This window comes from Mytilus edulis, chromosome 10 (assembly GCF_963676685.1).
Source record: "Mytilus edulis chromosome 10, xbMytEdul2.2, whole genome shotgun sequence".
Lineage (NCBI taxonomy): Eukaryota > Metazoa > Mollusca > Bivalvia > Mytilida > Mytilidae > Mytilus > Mytilus edulis.
Window position 1 is genome coordinate 84,350,092 of NC_092353.1, and position 11,733 is coordinate 84,361,824.

Here is an 11,733-nt window from a genome sequence, read left to right on the forward strand (position 1 = left end):
TGCATTGTGCATATTTTGTATTTGTTTATATATAGATAGTACTGTTTGTCTTTAGCCTAACAAATCAACTGATTAGGTCAAGTTTTGTTTTGTTAATTTATTTAGAATATAAATGTTCTTTAGATTGTTTCATTTTACATCTTTTTAAAATAGTTATAGATATTACTCCAATATGGATGATATGTGATACAATGCATAGGCCTTATCTCTGTTAGCAACCCAACAACCGAAAAAACCCAGAATACACCTAGAGTCCAACATTCAACTATGCATTTATATTGTTAGATAAAAATAAGAAGATGAAAGGTAAAGGAAAGAGGAGACAGATGGATGAAGATGAAACAGAAGTTTTATCTGAAATGAACGGATTTACAGACAGAGTCAATGAAAAACAATATGAACCAGAAACATTTACTGATAGAACTCATATATCTGATGTGATAAAAGAAAATGAAGTGTTAAAATCAAAGGTAGGATTTACTCTCTGAGCCTTTATGTATGATATTGTAAAGTGAAAAATAAACTGAACTTGTGTCAAAAGTGAAGGTAGTGTTGCCTGATACATCGATATCCCAATGTTGACCATCATTAATATGATTTTTAGGAAATTCGTGACTCGTGTGAAGAAATAAACATTTTGCCGCCAATTCCTCCCCCCCCCCAAACTAATAACAAAGGAAAATAATCCATTTATTAAAATTACATGTAAACTGAGCCCATGATCAACTGGAACCACAACAAGACAAAACTGTATGACTCAAAACCATGTCACAAAAAATATAATTTAAAAAAAAAAAAAAATGGAAATACTTACCTACCTACCCTATTTTTTTTTTTAAGTATGTAACCATAAACAGACATATAATTTTTTTGGCCTAATATTTGCCATTGGATAAACAGCAGTTATCAATCATACAATCAACTAAAGTCCCTAATAATCACCAATACATCTTGACGTCTTTTGATAGAAATCAGTTGGTATCTGATAGAATGACTCTTAATAAATAATACTTAAAATGATCATTTAATAAGCGTCCTATGTGACACATGGCGCTTACCGGAGTTGTAAGTTGTAACTTAAAATGCTTATTTAAAAAGCTGATTCATTGAAATATACGAATTTTTTATAGAATTAGAGAGTACAGAGTTACTTCTATGACTTCTCACTCAGTTCAAGGGAAATTACTCTTGATGTCCTCACTCTGTTCAAGGCAAAAAACACTTGCTGCCCACATTCCATTTAAAAAAATAAATCTTGCTTCCTTCATTTAGTTGAAGGAACATTACTATTACTAAGTAACAGAATGAATAGCTTCAGGTAATATATGTTTAAGTTTTATTTTATTAGGTTGATGAACTACAGCTAGAGGTAGATACACATAGGATTGAATTACAGAAATATCAGGCTCATTTTGAAGATAAGAATCGTAAAACAAGAGAAAAATATGAAGAACAGGTACTTGTACATACATTTGGTAGTTTTATTAGAATGAGTTATTATAAGTATCTATGGGATTTAGGAATTTGGTTGAGAAAATGCAGAGGGTGTGTTAATAATTACAATGAATTGTTAGGCTATCTATTTATTTTCACTATATTGAGGAACTTAAAAGGAGGCTAGTCACATGTATGCTTTAATTGTAAAATTGTTTAATAAAAATATAAAAAAAAGTAAAAACACAAAAATACTCAACTCTGAGGAAAATTCAAAAAAGAAAGTCCCAAATCAAACATCAAAATCAAAAGTTCAAACAAATCAAACAAATGGATAACATCTGTCATATTCCTAACTTAGTACAGGCATTTTCTTATGTAGAAAATGGTAAATTGAACCTGGTTTTATAGCTAGCTAAACCTCTCACTTGTATCACAGTCGCTTCAAATTCTATTATATTGTCAACGATGCTACACTGTTGAAAGATTGACTTTTAAACAATGTATGCTGAGATTTGGAATGGGTGAATAAATTTGAGTTCCTTAAGGGCATACGATACAGTTACAGGGGAGGTAATGACGTTGCTAACGTAAATTGTTATTTTCGCGACGTCAAACTGTGACATATCGGGAAAAGATGCCTTTTTCGTCTGATTTTTATCATTCAAACTGATTTAATTTGAAAACGAGTTCATGGACCCCTATTTTTCAAAACAGCAATTTGTTTCATTTTGCAGGGTGATTATGTGACCCAAATTTTATAAAACTGTTAATATAGGATTTTATTTTAATTTTGATAAACATGCAGCCAAAAATGACGTATATTCCTCAATTCATGAACATTTGATAAATATGAGTTATTTCTGAATAAAATATGCATAATTTTTCAGGGTGCTTATAAAATACAGAAATTACCGATTATTTAACAAAAAACAGTTTTTGTTTATCTTTTATAACAAAAAAGTTATGTCTTTCTTTCGAAAAAGAAGTTATGTCCACAAATCTGAATTTTGAGCAAATATACAAAATTTCGACCTCATTTTACTCAAAAAGTAGCACATGAAGGTAAATTTTTTATAACATATTTGATTTAATCAGGTAAAAAATAGACGATATGCAAATTTTCACGAACTTATAAATACATGATCAAAACTGTATCGTATGCCCTTAAGGGATTTGTTATTGTAATTTTTTGTGAAAAAGATAAATTGCATGCTGAGATAACTTGAATAGACAAAAGTTAAATCAGCATCTCATTGAAATAAAGTTATTGTGAAGGTAAATATTTATTTTGTTCTCCTTGATATAACCTTTCTGTTAGGTTAAATATTTTGTGATAAAACAAATGTAGTAGCCTTTTTGCCTTGAGTTTGAGTTTTGCCTTGATCAATATAAAGACTGTAAATCATTAGGAAGAGCAAAGACTGATTCATAATAATTTGTAAGGGTAGGGTGACAAGTTTTCCTGTTGGGAAATAGCAAGTTAAAAATCAGGTTCAGTTTGTCTGTCTGGTATACTCAGTCTCATATCGCAGTAACATGATTGATTGAATGTTGGTTGCTTTTCGCCTCATTAGCACAAAAATCATGGCGAGAGCAAATAATATATTTTTAGTTTGAATAAAATTGAAAATGGAAATAGGAAATGTGCCAAAATGACAACAACCAAACCAAAGAAAGGACATAAAGCATATTTTTAAAATCAGACAAAAGGTCCTTCAATAAACTAAAATTCTTGACTAAAGCAAATTGATTATTTACAAATAAAAATCAACAGTAAGAAAACTCGATAGAAATATCACCCTAACATAATCCTGTCCAGTAAATGCATGTTTTTGTCACATGACGTTAAACTGTCATCCAATCACCAATCAAAATTGAGCTATGTGTTTTATATATAGTTATCAATAAAAATGTCTTGAAATTTACCTTTTCATAGATTGGTGTACTAAGATCTTCACACTAGAGGGAGCTACAGAAATTTTTGGCTGACAACGCTTTACAACATTCTGCTTCTAGAATGGCAGAGTTACAATCAAAAACAGATGCTCAATAGGTAAGAGTTCATTAGATAAGAAGATGTGGTATGAATGCCTATGAGACAGCTCTCCATCCAAGTCACAATGATTTAAAAGTAATCAACTATAGGTCAAAGTAATCTTAACCTTCTTTTCTGTTTTATAATTTTATAAAAAAAAATATTCATCTTTGTGAGGTAATGGCTTGCACATTTGATGAATAAAACAGTAAATTATTAAAATAGATGATTATAAAATTCTTTTTTTCAGGTGATGATAAAACATTTAAAAGACAAGATTTTGATTGAGTTAAGTCTGCCAATTGATATTTTATCGTATGTTTTTCTTTGTTGTGATGTTATGCTATTGTTTCAGAAAAAGGGAGAAGGTTTGGATCCATTAAAACGTTTAATCCCGCTGCAAATGTTTGCACCTGTCCTAAGTCAGGAATCTGATGTACAGTAGTTGTCGTTTGTTTATGTAATATATACGTGTTTCTCGTTTCTCGTTTTGTTTATATAGATTAGACCGTTGGTTTTCCCGTTTGAATGGTTTTACACTAGTAATTTTGGGGCCCTTAATAGCTTGTTGTTCGGTGTGAGCCAAGGCTCCGTGTTGAAGGCCGTACTTTAACCTATAATGGTTTACTTTTTAAATTGTTATTTTTATGGAGAGATGTCTCATTGGCACTCACACCACATCTTCCTATATCAAGTTAAATAAATCACATTTAAATTCCGAACAGCTCTCTATACTGCAGATACAGAATGTCAGTTTAGAAAACCAAAAACAAAAAATTATTAAAAATGCCAAACACACAGCTTCTGTGGAAATGGACCAGGAAGCAATTAAATGGAAAGGAATTGTTGATTCTAAAAATAGTGAAATTCAAAGATTTAGAACAGAATTAGATTCCATATTAGATGTGTTAAAATTACTCCACAATTAAGGAGTTGTTATACCTGTCAGTGCAGCAGTGTCATAGCAGTAGTTTTATTAATTTAAAATTTGTATTAATATTCCGTCCTTTATATTTTTGAGATATTTTAGTCTGTGGTACCTTAGGGAAAAAGAAACTTTCTATAATTGGAATTCTTTATTGTTTAACTATCATAGTGGGTCAATTTCTTATGATCTGTTGTTTGAAAAGACAAACAAATTATTTTAGAATGTTCTGAATTTGCATAGATTTCTAAAATGTTTTTGTCAATTATTAGAGCAATGTCTTCAACTTTTTGTTCAGAATTATGAAAATGTTGCTGTTGTAATACCATCAATTATAAAATGTCTACACAATTTAACGATGTGGTGCATTCTGTTTGTCACATGTGTTGTTTTGTGTTCCATGAAAAATTTGTTTTATAACTGTTAACATACCTCATTTAATGTTATTGTGTAAAACAAAAATTTTGATATTGTTATCTTTCGATGTAAAATTGATCAGTTAATGCTGACTGATTCATGCTACATTTTACTGAAATCTTTATATTTTTTCCCTGGTCAGTTTTATTTTGAACATCAACTTTTTACTTAAACATATAAATTTATTTTCTAATCAGTGTAACACGCTGATCTGGAATTGTATTTGCAAGAACATAATACTGGGAGATTTCTTTGACTTGACAAGAACAAATTTAACAGTGTATATTGAATATGGGTCAGGTCTTCTTTCATACTTTTCCCTTTTTTTTACAAAATCTTATGAAGCCAAGAATCTTTTCTAATATAAGGTGTATTCAAGAGTATTGAGAGACTTTACAGTAAAAGGGCAACACAAATTAGGGATGGATCTTCTTTCAAACAGCATCCACCAAACTTTATAAGTTTTTTTGATTAGTTTCCCTCTTTATTTCCTCTAGAACCTCAGTCTAGATTTTTTCCTTATTTTAAAAAGTTATCTACTTTGTTTACCATTTGTAAGTACCAGATTTTTGAAAATACTTTTTTGTAAAGAATACTTTCGTATGATGTTGTATTTTCAAAAACGTATGTTTATGCAACTAAATTAAAAGGAGATCATTTCTTAACAAATGTCTCCTTTTCAGTACTAGAATTATTTAATTAAAGATCTTCTTGAAATGAATGCAATGTGCTCTACTTCGATAAGATTTTGTATGATGTTGTAAGACTTACAAAAGTTGTGTCAAATACTTAGTTTTGTTTTAGTTTTATTAAATAATTTATTTTATTTATCATTATCATAATTTTACATATTGTTTAAAATTATATACATAAAATGGACAAAAATTTTATAATAAATTTACAATTATATATTTGTTTTTTTATAGATTCAGGAGAAATTTGGTTTGACCTTTTGATATTTATCTTATTTACTTCAAATGTCTGTAAGGAATCTGTTTCATTACTAAATATGCCAAAACCATTTTTTTTTTCATTTCCCTGAAAAAGGTTTTAGGTCATATAGAAATGTTATAGATACTGTTTACAATACAAGCATATATTTAGTTAAGTTCTCAGCAAATGATGAGGAATTTTCTAAATATTCAAATGAAATTTATCTCATCAAACGGAACATTCATAGTGATAGATATATTCCTTTTTGTCACCTGTGTAACACGTTGCAGGGGACATGGAAATACTGGGCGTCCTTCTGTCGGTCCAGTCTTGTTAGCGCTCTCGCATGTACAATTATTGCCAGAGTTTTATGAAACTTTTATCATAGGTTTATATCAACAATGTTTTAGCGAATTTGAAAATTAATGCCGATCAATAATTTTAAGAAGAGTTATGCCCTTGGAAATATTATTCATATGTAAAATTGCCTTATGTGCTCTTTAATATGTACAGTTCTTACCTATACAGATGCCCTATGTTATGAAGTTTCCATTTGTCATATGTCCTTTGTCCTTGACCTCATTTTCATAGTTCAGTCACTGGTTTGAAAAAAACAACATTTAATGGTTTTTGTCATTTGAATTTATCACTTATGAGTAATAGGATGATATAATTTGCAGGGTTTACATGTCCGGCAGATAGGATTCATTTGACCTCGACCTTATTTCATTGATCAGTGATCAAAGTCAAAAGTTACGTGATAAAGTCTGTTTCTCAGATACTATAAGCACAAGGTCAACTATATTTTGTATATGAAATGATTGTTAGGTGTACATTTCAGAATGGAAGGTTTCATTTTACCTTGAACTTATTTTCATGGTTCATTTGTCAATGTTTTGTGTTTTGGTCTGTTTTATCAGATACAATAAATGATAGGTTAGCTGTGTCTGGTGTATTGATTTATTATAGGGTATACATGTCTCTCTGGCAGGGTTCATCTTGGCCTTGTTTTCTTAAACATGGATGATCGATAAAATGAATTCTATTTGCCATTGGTAGTAAAACCTTCATCTGGATGACTTTCTACATAATATCGATCATGATAAGTAAAGCAGTGTGTACTGTTGTTCCTCTTATTATATTTGGGGATATAGGACATCATTACAATACTGACAACAATACCTTTCTCGCCGGCCAAAATAATAAAGATGAAAGTCTACAAGGTAAATTACTCCTCTTGTTTGAAAGATATTAAAAATGATTTCATATGTTCACAAAGGAATGCAGATGTGAGCTTTCTCATCACTTGGCGTCCGTCGTCATCGTCTGTTAACTTTTACAAAAATCTTCTCCTCTGAAACTACTAGACCAAATTTAACCAAACTTGGCCACAATCAACAATAGAGTATCTAGTTTAAATAAATGAAGAATGTGTCCCCATGGACACAGATGATGCCCCTGCTTGCATACAACATTATAAAAGGACATAACTCAAGAACAATAATAGTGACGCTACCCAAATTTGTCCTTAATCTGAGTTTTGTGGTAATAAGTATTGTGTATAGGGTTCGTGCTGTTTATTCTTTGGTTTTCTATGTTGTGTTATGTCTTCTTTTCTTTTGTTTGTCTGTTTGTCTTTTTCATTTTTAGCCATGAAGTTGTCAGTTTGTTTTAGATTTGTTTTTATGAGTTTGACTGTCCCTTTGGTATCTTTCGTCTTAAGATTAAAGTGACGCCACCAAAATTCAACCTTATCTTTGTTTTGTGGTAAAAAGCATTGTGTACAAGTTTCATAACATTTGGTTGAGGCAACTTAAGTTAGAGAACGGAAACTAAAAATTTTGCATTTCTTTCCATTAATAAAGGGCATAACTCGAGAATGGCTAAAGTGACCCCCCCCCCCCCAAAAAAAAAAATAATTCAAACTTGATCTTTATTTTTTGGTAATAAGCATTGTGTATAAGTTTTATTACATTTGGTTTAGGCAAACTTAAGTTAGAGAACGGGAAATAAGAATTATGCAATTTTTCCATTTATAAAGGGGCATCACTCTAGAACGGTTAGAGTGACGCTACCAAAATTCCCTCGATCTGTGTTTTGTGGTAATAAGCATTGTGTATAAGTTTCATAACATTTGGTTGAGACAAACTCAAGTTAGGGAACGGAAACCAATTTTGGAATCTTAACCTGATGAAAATGTTTATCCCATGTCAGATTTGATTTAAAGGCTTTAGTTTCAGATATATAAGTCATAAACTGCATTTTACCCCTATGTTCTATTTTTAGCCATGTCGGGCCAGGTGAGCTAAACATGTGTCTAATGACCCCCCCTGCCAACAAACATGGTCAACAAGGCTAAAAATAGAACATAAGGGTAAACTGCAGTTTTTGGCTTATATCTCTGAAACTAAAGCAAAAGTATAAGTGTTGCATTATTTCATGCATCAATTGTAAACAGAAATATCAGGTGAGCGACACAGGCTCCTTGGAGCCTCTAGTTTAAGAAGAAAACGATACTATTTCAAGATTACATGCAGGATGTTGATGCCTGAAAAAAGACTGAATAAACCAGAGACAATCAATGTCGTTTGATTGATCGTGTGCAATAACTGCTGTGAAAGTATTTTAATTCGTGGGTATCAATGTTCGTGGTTTGAGCAATATTTACATGTTCGTGGGTTTTTAAATTCGTGAATTTTAGTTTTCTTAAATAAAAATTGAAAAATTAAAGCCTTTAGAAACGAAGGTTACAAATAGTCTGGATTGAAGGAAATTGCAAAGTAAACATTGACTCGTGTAAATCGTAGTGACAACACTAATTAACCCAAGATAAAGTGATCAACAGATTAAGGACCATCAAAGGTGTTAATTAGGCCATAAACATGTCACCTAAAGAAATCAGTATCATAAACAAATGCTATAATTGTATCTTGAATTGTCAAAAATTCTAAATCAAGCCCAGCATGAAATAATTATTTCCCATATGTACGAGAAATATGAGAATATAAAATGAACACTTTATCATACTAGCATATATGCTAATCAATACCGGAAATCTGACTTTCATCGATTGTTTTTTTATGAGAATTAAAAGTCAAAAGTTGTACAGTTTAGGTTATTTAATATTAAATTGGTATAATCCTGCATGCAGTTATAGTGCTGTGACTGCTATTAAAGTATTCTCAGATTCGAGGTTATTCAATATATTTTCTAGATCAGTCATATCAGTAGTCAAACCTTCATGGGGATCTTTCCATGTCTTGATTTGGACAATGGTTATTTTATTTCGTTGGACAATTAAATTCGTGGATAAAGTCATCCACGAAAACTACGAAAATTGATACCCCACCAATAAAAGTACTTTCACTATGTTGAATTAATGAGATGAAACATTGAACTGTTATCAAAAATTATGAGCTAACCTGAGAAAAATTGTTAAAGGCATGATTTTCATCTCAAAACTTGAGAATATTTGTGGGATTGAAAAAAAAATTTACTTATACAAGTAATTTTTTAGAAAATTTAGGGGAGATTATTCAAACATTATAATTAACTTAAAGAAGTATATTTTATTTACTTCAAATAAATAAAGATTACTTGTACAAGTAGTACTCGTGACTGATTAATTTTTAAACTACTGCTATGCATAATAATTAATATTATTGTTCCATCTTTCCAATAAATGTACAATATTTGTATGGTTTTCTCTTCTAGTAATAGCTAATGGTGTAAGTCCTCTCCATTTCCGGTAACAGTCTGCTTTATGTTTCAATAAAAAAATCAACAATTTCTGCATGGCCTTTATAACATGCTATAAATATGGAAGATTCTCTATTTTCTGTACACTTATTAATGTCTGCCTTATTATTCATTAACATCTGAAATACTTCAGTATGCCCTTTCCAACAAGCAATGTACAGAGGTGATTCTCTATCAGTATCTCTACGCTTATTAATGTCTGCCTTATTGTTTATAAACATCTGAACTACTTCAGTATGTCCTTCCTGACAAGCAATGTACAGAGGTGATACTTCTTCATCATCACACTTATTAATGTCAGCCTTATTGTTTATTAACATCTGAATTACTTCAGTATGTCCGTCCTGACAAGCAATGTACAGAGGTGATACCTCTTCATCATCACACTAATTAATGTCTGCCTTATTGTTTATCAACATCTGAACTACTTCAGTATGTCCTTCATGACAAGCAATGTACAGAGGTGATACTTCTTCATCATCACACTTATTAATGTCAGCCTTATTTTTTATTAACATCTGAACTACTTCAGTATGTCCGTCCTGACAAGCAATGTACAGAGGTGATACCTCTTCATCATCACACTTATAAATGTCTGCCTTATTGTTTATCAACATCTGAACTACTTCAGTATGTCCTTCATGACAAGCAATGTACAGAGGTGATACTCCATCAGTATCTCTATACTTATTAATGTCTACCTTATTGTTTATAAACATCTGAACTACTTCAGTATGTCCTTCCTGACTAGCAATGTACAGAGGTGATACCTCTTCATCATCACACTTATTTATGTCTGCCTTATTGTTTATAAACATCTGAACTACTTCAGTATGTCCTTCAAGACAAGCAATGTACAGAGGTGATACTTCTTCATCATCACACTTATTAAAGTCAGCCTTATTGTTTATTAACATCTGAACTACTTCAGTATGTCCGTCCTGACAAGCAATGTACAGAGGTGATACCTCTTCATCATCACACTTATTAATGTCTGCATTATTGTTTATCAACATCTGAACTACTTCAGTATGTCCTTCATGACAAGCAATGTACAGAGGTGATACTCCATCAGTATCTCTACACTTATTAATGTCTGCCTTATTGATTATAAACATCTGAACTACTTCAGTATGTCCTTCCTGACTAACAATGTACAGAGGTGATACTTCTTCATCATCACACTTATTAATGTCAGCCTTATTGTTTATTAACATCTGAACTACTTCAGTATGTCCTTAAGGCAAGAAATGAACAGAGGTGATTCTCCAGAATCTCTACACTTATTAATGTCTGCCTTATTGTTTATTAACGTCTGAACTACTTCAGTATGTCCTTTCTGACAAACAATAATCAGAGGTGATGATCCAGTTTTTCTACACTTATTAATGTCAGCCTTATTGTTTATTAACATCTGAACTTCAGTATGTCCTTTATAATAAGCAATGTACAGAGTTGATTCTTCTGTATCTCTACACTTATTAATGTCAGCCTTATTGTTTATTAACATCTGAACTACTTCAGTATGTCCTTTCTGACAAGCAATGTAAAGAGGTGATGATCCAGTATCTCTACACTTATTAATGTCTGACTTATTGTTTATTAAAATCTGACCTACTTCAGTATGTCCTTCCTGACAAGCAATGTACAGAGGTCATACTTCTTCATCATCACACTTATTAATGTCTGCCTTATTGTTTATTAACATCTGAACTACTTCAGTATGTCCTTAATAACAAGAAATGTACAGAGGTGATTCTCCATTATATCTACACTTAATAATGTCTGCCTTATTGTTTATTAACATCTGAACTACTTCAGTATGTCCTTTCTGACAAGCAATGATCAGTGGTGATGATCTAGTTTTTCTACACTTTTTAATTTCAGCCTTATTGTTTATTAACATCTGAACTACTTCAGTATGTCCTTTATAACAAGCAATGTACAGAGGTGATGATCCAGTATCTCTACACGTATTAATGTCTGCCTTATTGTTTATTAACATCTGAACTACTTCAGTATGTCCTTTCTGACAAGCAATGTACAGAGGTGATGCTCCAGTATACCTACACTTATTAATGTCTGCCTTATTGTTTATTAACATCTGAACTACTTCAGTATGTCCTTTCTGACAAGCAATGTACAGAGATGATGATCCAGTTTTTCTACACTTATTAATGTCTGCCTTATTGTTTATTAACATCTGAACTACTTCAGTATGTCCATT

General features: G+C 31.2%; 4 protein-coding genes across 4 annotated transcripts; 1 reads left to right on the forward strand and 3 right to left on the reverse strand.

Annotated features, from left to right (window-relative positions):
* Positions 1 to 289: 289 nt before the first annotated feature.
* On the forward strand, positions 290 to 3,492 carry LOC139492559 (centrosomal protein of 162 kDa-like). Its single transcript, XM_071280712.1, has 3 exons — positions 290 to 470; positions 1,349 to 1,456; positions 3,374 to 3,492. Exons 1-3 carry the CDS (start codon positions 300 to 302, stop codon positions 3,398 to 3,400), a joined length of 306 nt encoding a protein of 101 aa, XP_071136813.1. The 5' UTR covers positions 290 to 299; the 3' UTR covers positions 3,401 to 3,492.
* A 6,016-nt stretch (positions 3,493 to 9,508) lies between these two features.
* On the reverse strand, positions 9,509 to 9,826 carry LOC139493065 (scaffold protein ILK-like). Its single transcript, XM_071281207.1, has one exon. The coding sequence runs from the start codon at positions 9,824 to 9,826 to the stop codon at positions 9,509 to 9,511; it is 318 nt and encodes a 105-aa protein (XP_071137308.1).
* Positions 9,827 to 9,892: 66 nt separating this feature from the next.
* Positions 9,893 to 10,723, reverse strand: LOC139493066 (ankyrin repeat domain-containing protein 50-like). The gene has a single exon (XM_071281208.1). The coding sequence runs from the start codon at positions 10,721 to 10,723 to the stop codon at positions 9,893 to 9,895; it is 831 nt and encodes a 276-aa protein (XP_071137309.1).
* Positions 10,724 to 10,728: 5 nt separating this feature from the next.
* On the reverse strand, positions 10,729 to 11,709 carry LOC139493067 (ankyrin repeat domain-containing protein 29-like). The gene is made up of 2 exons (XM_071281209.1): positions 11,323 to 11,709; positions 10,729 to 11,139 (listed from the first exon to the last, which is right to left on the reverse strand). Exons 1-2 carry the CDS (start codon positions 11,707 to 11,709, stop codon positions 10,729 to 10,731), a joined length of 798 nt encoding a protein of 265 aa, XP_071137310.1.
* Between the last annotated feature and the right edge of the window lie 24 nt (positions 11,710 to 11,733).